Source organism: Adiantum capillus-veneris, chromosome 4 (genome assembly GCF_014529385.1).
Source record: "Adiantum capillus-veneris isolate H3 chromosome 4, ASM1452938v2, whole genome shotgun sequence".
Lineage (NCBI taxonomy): Eukaryota > Viridiplantae > Streptophyta > Polypodiopsida > Polypodiales > Pteridaceae > Adiantum > Adiantum capillus-veneris.
Window position 1 is genome coordinate 27,409,890 of NC_140934.1, and position 13,801 is coordinate 27,423,690.

Below are 13,801 nucleotides of genomic sequence, written 5' to 3' on the forward strand. Positions count from 1 at the left end.
AACTTTTTGGTCTCATAGGTCATTTTGGCCTTCTAGAGACGTTAATATAACATTTCATTTCATTTCATCTCTCTCTCTCTCTCTCTCTCTCTCTCTCTCTCTCTCTCTCTCTCTCTCTCTCTCTCTCTCTCTCTCTCTCTCTCTCTCTCTCTCACACACACACAGAGTATGGACGGCACTTGATAGACATGGGAAATGCACATGGATTGGCCATTTTGAATGGCCTGCAGAAATTTCCCGTTGAGGGAGGTTTACATGCTTTCCACACAGACATGGAGCCAACACAGTGGATTATGTCATGGCACAGCCGAGCTTTATCTCTAGTATCCAGGACCTCACGGTTGGACCAGACCTATTCGGGTGGCAGTAGATCATGCCCTTGTGTCGATGACCATCTTTTTCCAGTTTAGTGTCGCACACATTCCACGGGTAGCAGCCCCTACTCGTTACACCTTTACACGGAAGACGGACTCTGTCTACATAGATGGGATCTACAGTCGCTTGTGCATTGAGGAGCCAGGGCGACCTCTGGAGGAGCTTTCTACTATACTGACACAGACATTGCATGATGCAACAGCAGAGGCATACCCACACACCCAGCCTGAGCAGAGACGACGTTTTGGGAGCATGCCCCAGAACAGCTGGTATGATGAGAAGTGCCGTGAGATGAGAGCCAGACATCAGAAGGAGGTGCTTTTGGGGGACATCACTCACAGACAGTACCGATTGCCTCCGGACGCCTAGTGCCACGGAAGAAGAGGGCATGTTTGGCTCGACTAGAGCAGGATCTATATCAGCTATTCTTAAGTCAGGACTAAGGTGAGGCATGGCGACTCTTTCATGAGCACTCCCACCTCCTTCCATTACTTCTACAGAGGCCTGGGCCAGTATACATCATCTTTGTACACAGTTCCTGGACAGCCGCCTCTTCGCGATCCTCTCGAGCCAAGCCCACACACATGTGCTTTATTCACCGTTGAGGTGATAAAGAAGGCCATTGATAAGATGAGGACTAGGAGAGCATATGATCATGCGGTGGAAGAAGCGGGCATTTTTGGCTCGACTAGAGCAGGATCTATATCAGCTATTCTTGAATCAGGACTGAGGTGAGGCACGGCGACTCTTTCATGAGCACTCCCCCCCTCCTTCCATTACTTCTACAGAGGCTTGGAGCCAATATACATCTCTATACACAGTTCTTGGACAGCTGCCTCTTCGCGACCCCCTCGAGCCATGCCCACACACGTGTTTTTTTCACCGTTGAGATGGTGAAGAAGGCCATAAATTCAATCATAGTTGAATTGAGTCGACATGGCCCGTTGTAGTTCCGTGCCAAGAGAGATTGGCCCCAAAGACTGGCGCCCCTTTTGGTAGTTCTTTTAGTATTAACAACTGAGCAAGTACAATTGCTCAGGCTCTCCTCTGCTCACCAGCTCATCATCTCTGAATGAGCCAGAGAGAGAGCCTAGGATCTTATTTACAGACCCTTGGCCTTGGAAAAGTAGTTTACATGAAAAGCTTGGGTTCCAAAAGTATCTGGTGTCAAAACCCAGCGCAATTTGTGGAATTCCGTAAACCTGCCACGTCAACAACGCATATCGCGGACGTACGTACAACCAGCCACGTTAGCAATCCATATGCTTCTTTTTTTTTAATGCCTAGTGTCCCCTTGGGCCCCTCGGCAATTGTCCATTAATTGGTCATGCCAAGTCATCAGTTTGTGACAGATGCAACGTCACTTGGATGCTTTGCATAGGTTTGCCCACGACAATGGTTTGTCTGTCAACTTTGGTAAAACCAAGGTTATGGTGTTTAACACCACCCCACAGTGGATCAGGAGATCAGGACCCGCATTCACATATGGCCATGAGACAGTGGAGTATACAAATGCTTACACCTACCTTGGGATGGTCTTGAGTGGACCAGCTTTTTCATTGAGGAAAGCAGCAGAGATTAGACTGACCAGAGCCTATGTTGCATTGGGTGGATTGAAGAGGATATGTTCATAGATTCAATTTCAGGAGCCTCAGACAAAGCTCTGACTTTTTCACACTCTGGTGGCTTCGGCATTCCTCTATGGAGTTCAGATATGGGGGCTTGCATTGGACCATCATGGGAGGTCGAGTCGCACTGATGGATGGGGAGACATGGAGAAGCCTCTGGTCTCTATGATCTCGCGGCTTATTAGAGCCAAGACTTCAGTACCATTATTCGAGCACAGCTAGCCCCCCCCCCCTCCCCCCCCCCCCCAACTAGTGGTTGAGGCGCTCACCAAATCAGTAGGATACACCGCTTATGGGACCTCTCGACAGATAGATATGCCCACCTAGCACTTGAGTCCTCTCAACAGATAGCTATGCAGGGAGATACAACATGCTGGTATGGGGAGATATCATGGTTTCAGGTATATGGGTTCAACATGGACAGATTGGCCCCCTTCCAGGATTCATTGGATGCACCTTCTCTGACTCCTACACAGTCTGAGATCACCAGGCTCATCTGCCAGGACCTGACTCAACCAGATACCAGGAGGACTTGGATACAACCGGCAAGAGAGCTGGGCACGAAGACGGCTTTCTATAGAGAGCATCTTCTCGAGCTTACTGAGGATGGTTTTGTGGCGAGGCCCACATACATGGACACCCACTTATTTCATGGGATACGATGTGCTATTGGCCAGATACGCACATCTTCACACCACTTTCAGGTCGAGACTGGTAGATACATCGGAGTACTGACAGAGACCAGGACATGTCCCCTATGTCACATGGAGCCTGAGACAGAGTTGCACTACACATGTCACTGCCCAGTTTACTAAGAGATACGAGGCCGCTTTCACTGCCTGTTCAGAGGCCATTGGACCACTCTCTAGAATCATGGGATATGAGGACCAGAGATGTCTAGGACTGTTTTTGCTTGAGCTACGAAGACACAGAGAGAGCCTGATGAGAGGAGAGACTAGCCAGTCTCTAAGACGGATCACAGACTTCTTGAGAGCGAACACTGGGCAGCCAAAGGAGCAGCTACCACAGCAAAGCTCACATTCTCCTCACACCAAAGGCACGCTGATAGATTGAGTGTCCGAGCTAGGGAGATCCAGATGCCCACGACTGGGAGGGACTACACAACATTGACGGAGGCTGCATTAGAGGATTCGGATCACTTTGGCCCGACATGCATGACACCCGGTCAGACTACTGACCATGGAGGAGATTGATGAGATCCGCCAGCGACCCATGATGGATCATCTTGTACCAACCTTTGTATCAGATTTCACATTGTGTTGTATTAGTCCTCATTCACTACTTTCCCCCCTCTACTCATATCCTACACAGTTTCAGCCAGCCGCTTAGTTCACATCTAGCAATTTAGGATTCTGTAGTACCCCTTTTTTCAATACCTTTTCATTTTTGGTACTCAAACATTGTATCAGATTCACAACGTTGTAACTTTTTGGTCTCATAGGTCACTTTGGCCTTTTGAAGACGTTAATATAACATTTCATTTCTCTCTCTCTCTCTCTCTCTCTCTCTCTCTCTCTCTCTCTCTCTCTCTCTCTCTCTCTCTCTCTCTCTCTCTCTCTCTCTCTCTCTCTCTCTCTCTCTCTCTCTCTCTCTCTGACTCTGTATCAGATCCACTACATTGTAACTTTCTGGTCTCATAGGTCACTTTGGCCTTTTGAAGACGTTAATATAACATTTCATTTCTCTCTCGCTCTCGCTCTCTCCTACTCTTTTCGGTATGTATGTGGATGAGGTTTCTGACTACATTGACAACGATGGGGATAAATGTGCTCGGTTGGCAGGGACATGGATTCCACTTTTGTTATATGCTGATGACATAGTGTTGATCTCCGAATCCCCAAAGGGAATGCAACGTCAATTGGATGCTTTGCATACGTTTGCCCACGAAAGTGGTTTGTCTGTCAACCTGGGTAAAACCAAGGTTATGGTGTTTAATACCACCCCACAGTGGATCAAGAGGTCAGCACCTACATTCACATACAGCCAGGAGACTGTGGAGTACACAGACGCTTACACTTACCTTGGAGTGGTTTTTAGCGGACCTGCATTCCACTCAGAAGAGCAGCAGAGACCAGACTTACTAGAGCCCACGCAGCATTGGGTAGATTAGAGAGGATGTGTTCGCAGGTTCAGTTTCAGGAGCCCCGGAGGAAGCTCTGGCTCTCTGACACCTTGGTGGCTTCAGCATTGCTCTATGGAACCGAGATATGGGGACCTTCACTAGATCACCACGGGAGGCTGGGTCACTTAGACGGATGGGGGAACATGGAGAAACCTCTCGTCTCTATGATCTCGCGGCTCATTAGAGCCAAGGCATCAATACCACAGGCCATTATCCGAGCAGAGCTAGCGGCCCCCCCACTTGTGGTGGAGGCGCTCACCAGATCAGTCTCCTTCATAAACCGCACATGGGAACTTCCTAGAGACACACATGCTCGCATAGCACTTGAATCCTCTCGACAGTTAGCCATACAAGGAGATACAACATGCTAGTATGGGGAGACGACATCATGGTTTCAGGCACATGGGTTCAGCATAGACAAGCTGCCACCATTCCATTACTCATTGGATGCACCATCTCTCACTCTTACACAGCTAGAGATCACCAAGCTCATCCGCCAAGACCTAACCCAGCTAGACACCAGGAGGACATGGATACAACCAGCACAGGAATTGGGCACGAAGATGGCTTTCTACAGAGACCACCTTCTCCAGCTTACGGAAGATGGTTTTGTGGCGAGACCCAGATACATGGATACCCACTTGTCTCATGGGATACGATGTGCTATTGGCCAGTTATGCACATCTTCTCACCAGTTGCGGATTAAGACTGGGAGATACAACGGAGTACCAGCAGAGGACAAGACATGCCCCTTGTGTAACATGGAACCTGAGACAGAGCTACACTATACATGCCGTTGCCCCGTCTACTACGAGATACGAGGCCGCTTCCATTGCTTGTTCAGAGAGGGTTTTGGACCACTCTCAAGAGTCATGGGATACGAAGATCAGAGATGTCTGGGTTTGTTCTTGCTTGAGCTGCGCAGACACAGAGATAGCCTGATGAATGGCGAGGCTAGCCAGTCTCAAAGACGGATCACAGACTTCTTCAGAGCAGACACGGGACAGCCGCAAGAGCCACTCCCACAGCAGAGCTCCCCCTCGTCTCACACCAGAGGCACACTGATTGACCGAGCGATTGAACTGGGGAAATCCAAGCGCCCGCGACTGCGAAGAACTACACAGCATCGACGGAGGCTACGACAAAAAATTCGGAGCACGCTGGCCAGGCAGACTACTAACCATGGAGGAAATTGATGAGATTCGCCAACGACCGATGCTAGATCTCTTGTGATTCAGCTATCCCAACAAGCCGCCCATTTTTTGCTTAGTTTTTTGCTTGGCTCACATCGACCAACTTAGGACCCCATAGTATATATCTTTGTTTTGTATTGTTGTTAGGTTATTTTGTTACTCTGACTTTGTATCAGATCCACCACTTTGTAACTTTCGGGTCTCATAGGTCATTATGGCCTTTTGAAGACGTTAATATAACATTTCATTTCTCTACGCTTCCGCATCATCAACTTTGACACTCTGCTCTCTGGAGGGGAACTCCAAGGTTTGTGGGTGTAGAGGTGAGGTGGATCTCTAAACGAGTGCAATATTCTGTGTCTAACATCCCCTGCTTAGTACCACCCAAGCATGTAAAGAGATCTATCTGTGTCATTGAATTACTAGTATAAATCTCCCTAGCACATGCTGGTATGCCGACTCTAAGAGATGGCAGAGGGAGTGTTGTTCTCTGAAGAGGGTGGGTATCTCTCTTTGGTGCCTACTATTGGTGACATAGTAGGCCCTATAGCTGCATACATAGTGCTCCTTATCCTCCATCTCCCACTGCTGCTCACCGTCCACCTCCTCTCTACATAATCTGCATATCCTCTTGTCTCTAATGATCCGAATTCCGAAATGCTCTACCAGTCTCAATCTGAAGGCGATGTGACAAGACCTTGAGCTGGCCAATCGCCACCCTCCACCCATGTGGTAAGAAGCCCTCCATGTATTTGGGTCTCTCTATGAATCCATCCTCTGAAATACTCATAAAGCACTTTTTGCAGTATAGCAACTTCGGAGGAAGGGGCTGCATGGGTGATATCCATGTCTCTTGTATGTATAGTTACAGCCTTCCAAAGGTCCTCTACATGGGGAGGTGGATGTGTGGTGCATCCCTATCATACTCGAATAGTGGGAGGCAATCTATCTCGAATCCCTGTTGTGAGAACCACTGTGTGAACTGGACACCAAAGATCCACCATCATGGGTGGTGCAACAAACTTGGCTCATAGAAGAAAACTCTTGTAGCAGCTCATAGAAGCCAAAAGACTGAAAAGCCCTTGCTTTGTGCCTCCAAAATCATCCGCATCCAGTTCATCGACTTTGGATGTGGTAACCCAAAATAAAATGCAGATCTCCGACACAAGGAAATTGTAAGAGAGGAAGGAAGGACCCAATTGTCCTCCTTCACCTTTCTCTGACCAAACCAACTTCCCCAAGGCATCATTGATCTGTCTCTCATAGAAATCTTCAAACTGTCAAATATCCATGTAACAATTGGCCTCCACCATCGTCTGCTTCTGTAGCTATCATAGACAGCCTTCCTCGTCCAAGAGATATCATGTAAAGTGTGCGCTCTACTTCCAAGAGCTGAGAGGGGGTGTTAAGAGTTATGGCATCTCTTTGGATTCGTTTAGTCAATCCCGATATCTCCCAGGGACATGTAGTAGGGAGTGACAGCGGTGTTGTGGCTATGCCCTGCCAAAGTGAGGTGCTTTTCTCATGTCTGGATTTTCCAGCCATGTGCAGCTTTGGGTTTTTGGCTCTTTCCATGGCCATGTAGGCTCCTCTAGGCTTGGAATAATTTACACCAGCCTCGCCAATTTTTCCCTAGGCCCTGGTGACCTCTGCGAGTATGCTACCCTATTTTTCCACTTCTCCTCCATTCCCCCTATTTTCCAAGTCGTGGGGCAATGTGGGTCAGGCAGCTTTCTAGAGGGAGTATATGAGCAAGGGAAAGGGGACCTCTTTAGACATTCAAGAACACGGGGCGCAGCCCCTTTTTTTTGGGGGGGAGGGGGGTGTTATCGGCCAGGGCTAGCAAGCATCTAGGTGATCTCTCCTAGCGTTTTTGCTAAGCACGTGGCGTTTCAGATCATCCCACCTTGCATTTTTATTGGCAGCAGGGGCAGTAGGGCCACCCTCTCTATGGTACAGCTCCCTCAAGGCAGCTTTACATCGGGTTAGTGATCATGCATTGGCAAAGTTTCTCATCCGAGATCCAGACCACATCTCTTGCTAGGAGATGCACCACATCTATGCTCTCGAAGCATCTAAGAGTCGGTGACCATGTTGAGACTAAGACAGTGGTCTCGTGTGCAGGAGCAGATGGCAGTAGCCGTAGCAGTTGTGTACATTGGGTCTCTCCACTTAGGCATGTCAGTTCATATCAACACCACAATTTACAATGATCAAAAAGTGGTGAGTACATAGGATGCTGGACCACCCTTGGTTACTTGTTTGAGAAATTTGTTATCATCGTGGAGAGTCTTTCCCAGATCTCTCTCATCTGCAGATGTCCTATCTCTTTCTACATCAATGATCTCTCTACTCCACAATTGCCTTGTTCTTGTATATGGCATGGCAGGTGTTCTCTAGTGATAGAGGATCTTGTCAGAGTAGAGCCAAATCGGAGTCGAGGTGTCCACAAATCGGAGGCCAGTTCTTGTTTTCATTGCATCTTCTGCTGCCTATTCTGACAAAAAGGGGGCTGGGAGGGGGCTGGGAGGGGGCGGGGGGGGGGGGGGGGGGGGGGGGGGGGGGGAGAGAGAGAGAGAGAGAGAGAGCAAACACAACACACAACACACAACACACACACATACACAAGAGCTGATCTTTTTCGCAAAAAATCATACAGCTGTGGTGTAGAATGATACAGGTCTTGTAAGCACCTGCTACTTTTTGCAAGAGCATGTGCCATGTTATCTCCTCATTTAATGAATCCTGCCCCTTACACTTGTGATCCTTATTTCAACACAGCCTTGATCTTAGCTTAAACTAGATACCAATCAACACATCCACTTAATTACTTCTAATCCTGAACCTTACAAACTACTTGTTTCCTAATGTACACCAATGTTTAAGATTTACATCTCGTCAACATCAACTTACCAGTAAAGTCAACAGCAACAAAAAAGCTCAATTCAAACCCAGAAAATATGTAATCCAGAAAGCTCGGTCGAACTGAGATATTGCACAGTTGAAATTGGATTTTACCACCGACCTAAAAACAAGAAAAGCTCTCTCTCTCTCTCTCTCTCTCTCTCTCTCTCTCTCTCTCTCTCTCTCTCTCTCGTGTGTGCGCGCGTGTGCAGTCTGAACGCGAACCCTAATCTGCACTCTGCACGCGAACCCTAATCTGCGTTCACCCTGATCTGCTGCCTGCGCGAACCCTGTTTTGCAGCCTGCGTGAACCTCTATCTGCAGTCTGCGCACGAGTGTGTCACAATGTGTGTGTGTGTGTGTGTGTGTGTGTGCGCGCGCGCACACGTGCCTTCCACAAAAGGTTTTGGGCTTTGGCATTTTCTCGCCGACAGTACAACGATTTGCAGTCTTCTTTATGTGGGTCAGATACTGGGCTTACTGGACCCTATGGCATCAGCCTAATGCTTATATGTTCCATTGCCCTCATGCAAATCCCTTCTTGTTCTTCAAGCTCTCTCTTAGGCAATCGCTACGGTTCGCGTTGGAAGTTGGTGATATCACCGCACACATACATCAGCTTTCCTATGAATGCTTCTAACCATATTGTACAGCCAAATAGTTCTGTGTTTTCCCCCTTGTATATGATCCTTTTGGTGGGTTTTCCTCGCCTCGAGGTTTCCCACTAGTAAGTTAATCAAACTGATTTACAAAAAAAAAGTGTGTGCGCGCACACGCAAGTGTGTGTGTGTGTGTGTGTGTGTGTGTGTGTGTGTGTGTGTGTGTGGTGTGCTGAGTTCTGCTCGCGGTACCTGCTGCAGCCCTAGTCACCCTCGTCAGCGCGCTGGACAGTGTGTGGTGCGCCTCTCTGCCCAGCCTGTGGGGGCCTGTGTGTGTGCGAGCGTGTGTGTATGTTGTGTGTGTGTGGTGTGCCGAGTTCTGCTCGCAGTACCTGCCGCAGCCCTAGTCACCCTCGTCAGCGTGCTGGACAGTGTGTGTGTGTGTGTGTGTGTGGTTGTGATTTCCTGCTCCTCTCTCTGCCAGCGTCGGACTGCCCTCCCCTGCCTCGACAGTCAGCTTCCAACGCGAATCTTGTACAGCTCGTCAACTCTGTAGTTTAAGTTTGGTGTGTGTGTGTGAGAAAGGGAGGTGAGTGTGAGAGAGACCTTCAGCATCTCAGCCGCCTTGCGTGTGTGTGTGTGTGTCTATGTCGAGTGCATGTGTGTGTATGCTTGTGGGGGATTTGGGTGTGTGGTGAATCCTTCGGCCTCGTCTGTCGCGCAACTCTGTTCTGCACAACATCTACACTGTGCAGGCCCTTCACAGCGCGCCGGGGGTGGAAGTTTGATTCGTCTGCACGCGGTCCTTCCATCGTCTTGTGTGCAAGAGAGGGGTCTGTGTTTTTGTACAGCTAGCCGGTGTGTGTGTCTGCCTGTGTATATAGCAGTCATATCAAAAACTCCCAAAAAAAGAAGAGAGTGTGTGTGAGAGCTTCACATGGATTCGACTGATCAGTGTATATATAAGCGTCGGAAAGACATGGAAACTTCGGAGATGGATGCTTTGAGTCTTATCAAAGAATGTTTGCATGAGGACTTGAGGATGCACGTCAAGCCTGGGAAGGATCCGCTCGTGTTATGGAAGTGCGCATCCCTATACAGGAGCTCATGGATCCTGTTGCTCAATATGCACTTAACGCTGTGATTCTTTTTTTCCCGGGTAGAATGCCTACGGCTCAGGATGTAGGCCAATGGGTTGATTTCCTACTCAAACGGCAAACGGTCCAAGGGGTTTACTTTGGCACGCGAGGGTTTCACGAAGTCTTGCTGGCTGACATGGATGCTCGGGATTCTCTGCTTGAAATGTCTCCTCTTTTCTTCACTACGCAGCTGACTCATGTGCTGCCCTGGGCTCTTACCAAGGACTATCAGAGTCTTATTCGTCACAAGTGTCCCGTCTGGGTTGAGGTGGTCGACTTTCTCGCACTTGGCGTCATTTTCTTCCTTTGTTGGCTGCTCAGTTAGGCAAAGTCATTTGCCCTCCTAAGCTGGAGGCAAACACAAACCATTTTTGTATTTTGTGGGACACGTACATCCCCACACCAGTGGGTATTTCGATCGATTCTGGGGATACAGTGGTTGGAAAGCGCCCATTTAAGCTTAAATGGGGCAAGTTTGCAAATTCTTGCTCCCGTTGTGGCAAATTTGGTCATATGACGTCCCAATGTCCGGAACCAAATCTGCAACCACCTCCTTCAGATGTCCCTGCTCCTCAACCTCGCTCGCCTCCGAAACCTTCTACTGAGGTTCAAACTAAAGGAGTTTCAACCTCCTCCCCCTCAGCTGGGGCGATTAAAGGCAAGGGGAAACAAGTACAATTGTCTGCACTTTCTGCTTCTCCAAATATTAAAGACAAGGGAAAGGAACAGGTTTCGACCTCTCAAACTTGGATAGTGCCCAAGAAACCCATCAAAGCTGCTGCAGCTCGTGTTCCGGCATCTTCTCCTAATTATGTGCCTCCATTGAAGAATGTTGCTCAGAAAAAACTCCCTTGTAATGACAACACTTCTTTGGCTGAAGCTTGGGACAAGGTTGTTCGTTCCTACAAGGAGGTTGTTACTGGAGAAGCTTCTTCATCGCAAGATGCATTTCCTTTCAATTATCCAGGTCCAGGTATTGACCCACCTTCTCAGGCACCTTCAGCTGGGAAGGATGTGTCGATGGGCACTGGTACTTGATTTTTATTCCCCCCTTTCTTTTCCTGTTTCCTCGTCCACTGTATATACCATATAGAATGCATAGTTCTTTGAATTGCATCTCCTATAATGTGCGTGGATTATGCAATCACGACAAGTGGCGGCATACCTGGCACTATGTATAAACATGTAAAGCAGACATTGTGGTTCTTCAAGAGCATAACCAGCACCAATTTGCAGGACAGACTTCTTACTTTGCGGGCTAGTGGATAGCTTATGCAGGATCAGCTGGCCATTCTGGAGTGCTTATGCTTGTTCAACATGAACTCTTCCCGACCTTGGTCTTTAATGACCCGGCTAGGAGATGGATGGTCATCCAATGTATTGTTAATGGAGAAGTTTTCGAATTTGGAGGATTATATGCATACACAACTTCTGCAGATAGAGCACGGTTGTGGATTGCTATCTCTTCTTATTGTTGGCGTTCCAATGCCTTTCTCTGCGGGGATTTTAATAATGCACCAAACCTTGCGGATATTACTACTGGCCATTCTCACATGCTTCATATGGAACGGCAATCATGGGACCAATTTATGTCGACCTGTAATGGGCTTGATTTGTGGCCCTTTTTGCATGCGACTTATCTAGGCTTTACTTTTCAGCACAATGCTCAATCCATGTATCGCGCTCAGCTGGATCGCTGGTATCTTTTTCACATGCAGCAATATGATGACTTTGTATGCGAGATGAGGATTGATTATGCTATGTGTCTCTCGGATCATTTTCTCGTATGCTTGAAACTTCGTTTTGGCTCTTTTGATGTCAATGATCGCCTACCCAAGAAAAGACTTCTACATGTCAATAATGCTTATCTCAAGCATGAGCCTTTTCGCACTATGATTGTGAATATAATCCCGCCTTTGCTCTCCCAGATATATGTTGACATGGACATAGCATGGTTTCGTTTTGTTATGTGTGTTCAATCAGTTATACAGGATTATGGCCGGGATTATTTGTCACAATTAAGGGAACAAGTTAATCACGCAAAGGATGCTTGTAGCTGATTAATGCACTTGGCTAATCATTCTTCTCTTACTGACACTCAAATGACTGAGTTGTTTTCTGCTTGCGCAATATTAAGGCACAATGATGAGAGAAAATTGGCCAAATGGCAGACTCGAGCTCGTCAACAGGCTTTTGCAGATAAAGGATGTGCTTCGAAACAATTCTTTCAGCATTTGCATCACTCGAGGCAGTCTCAAGCTATACAGAGAGTTAAATTACCGTCAGGGGAGTGGACCTCCACTTTTCGAGAGCTAGCACTAGCCCTACACTCTCATTATGGCAAGATCTTTGAGGCCATTTCTTCTCCCACGAGAGAAGCTCGCCAAGCGCGTCACATGTTTCTATCGCATGTTACTTCCATTCTCTCGTTGCGGCAGGCTCAAGACTTGGAATCTGTTTTCACTGAGTCAGAATTGTATGCCAACTTGCTTGATTTAGGTCCATGGAGAGCTCCTGGTTGGGATGGTCTCTCTGTGGAATTCTTCTCGTCTTTCTGGGATTATTTGAAGTTGCCTCTATTGTCCATGATGAATACAGCTTGCGAGCAACAAGAATTACCCTCCTCTTGGAAAGAGGGTTTGCTCAAGCTGATCCCTAAGCATGCATTGTGTGAAGATTTTTCACATTGGCGGCCTATTACACTTATGCCTGTGGTATATAAATTAATGGCAAAAATGCTTGCTAACCGACTCAAATGCTTTCTGCATGAAGGCTTCATTCCGCGACGTCAAATTACTGATAACCTCGCAAATGTCATTATTGGTATGGAATCTCAATACGGCTTCATTCCGCGACGTCAAATTACTGATAACCTCGCAAATGTCATTATTGGTATGGAATATGCAAAATATACTCGACAGGATGTATTAGTCGTGCACATTGACATTGAAAAGGCATTTGATACTATTCTTTGGGATTACATTGTGGATACCATGCGGCATTTGGGCTTTGGGCCTAGGCTATCCCATGTCGTGCTTTTCTTGTATGCAAACAATACTTCTACAGGCTTGCTGGATGGTTGTCTCACAAAATCTTGGCCTTTGGGACGGTCAGTACGGCAGGGCTGCCCTCTGAGTGCTTTGCTTTATGCGATCGCTACTCATCCCTTGTTTATGTATTTGGATTCCTTGACCTCCACTGGTAGGCTACATGGCCTTACTTTACCTTCTGGTCGACAGTTTGCTGGTCAGGCTTATGCGGATGACTCTTTGTTCATACCTCGTAATAACTATGATGATGTACAGCAGATTATGCATACTCTTCACTTGTTTGGATTGGCAGCAGGTCAACTTTTGCAAATCCAAGCTATTGCCTCTGAAAGAGTGTGACTGGCATAAGATATTGTGGCCTGGGGAGATTGTTCCTCCCCATGTTTTGGTTCGCCATTTGGGTTATCCGCTGGGTTGGAATGTATCGGCTATGAAGAAAATGGATTGGGTGCTCCAACGTCTACATTCCAAGTTCAATTATTGGAAATTGTCCACGTGGCCACTTCATGTGCGTCTCAGGATTGTCCAATGCATCCTTGTGGCTTATGTGCAGTTTTACTTGCCTTTGTTATCCTGGCCTCGGTTGCGCTTGCAGTCTCTCTTGTCCAATATTTTAGAACATTTTTGGCGGACCTCGTCTACCAAGAGAGGCATTTGGCTTCTATCTATGGACAAGCAACGTTCTCCCAAGCGGCTTGGGGGGTTGAATATTTTGGACTTGAGACGTCATCTTCTGGCTGGGAAAGCTATGTTGTTGCCAGTTTTGGTGG

The 13,801-nt window shown here is 47.5% G+C and overlaps 1 protein-coding gene across 4 annotated transcripts in view; it reads right to left on the reverse strand.

Moving 5' to 3' along the window:
- Window positions 1-13,801, reverse strand: part of LOC147458904 (protein BONZAI 1-like) — a 125,071-nt gene that overhangs the window by 41,136 nt on the left and 70,134 nt on the right. For all 4 annotated transcript variants that reach the window (XM_086510321.1, XM_086510319.1, XM_086510322.1 and 1 more), the window contains one exon: window positions 8,253-8,364. In XM_086510321.1, the coding sequence (XP_086366447.1) occupies window positions 8,253-8,364 (112 nt within the window). The remainder of the gene's footprint in view (window positions 1-8,252; window positions 8,365-13,801) is intronic.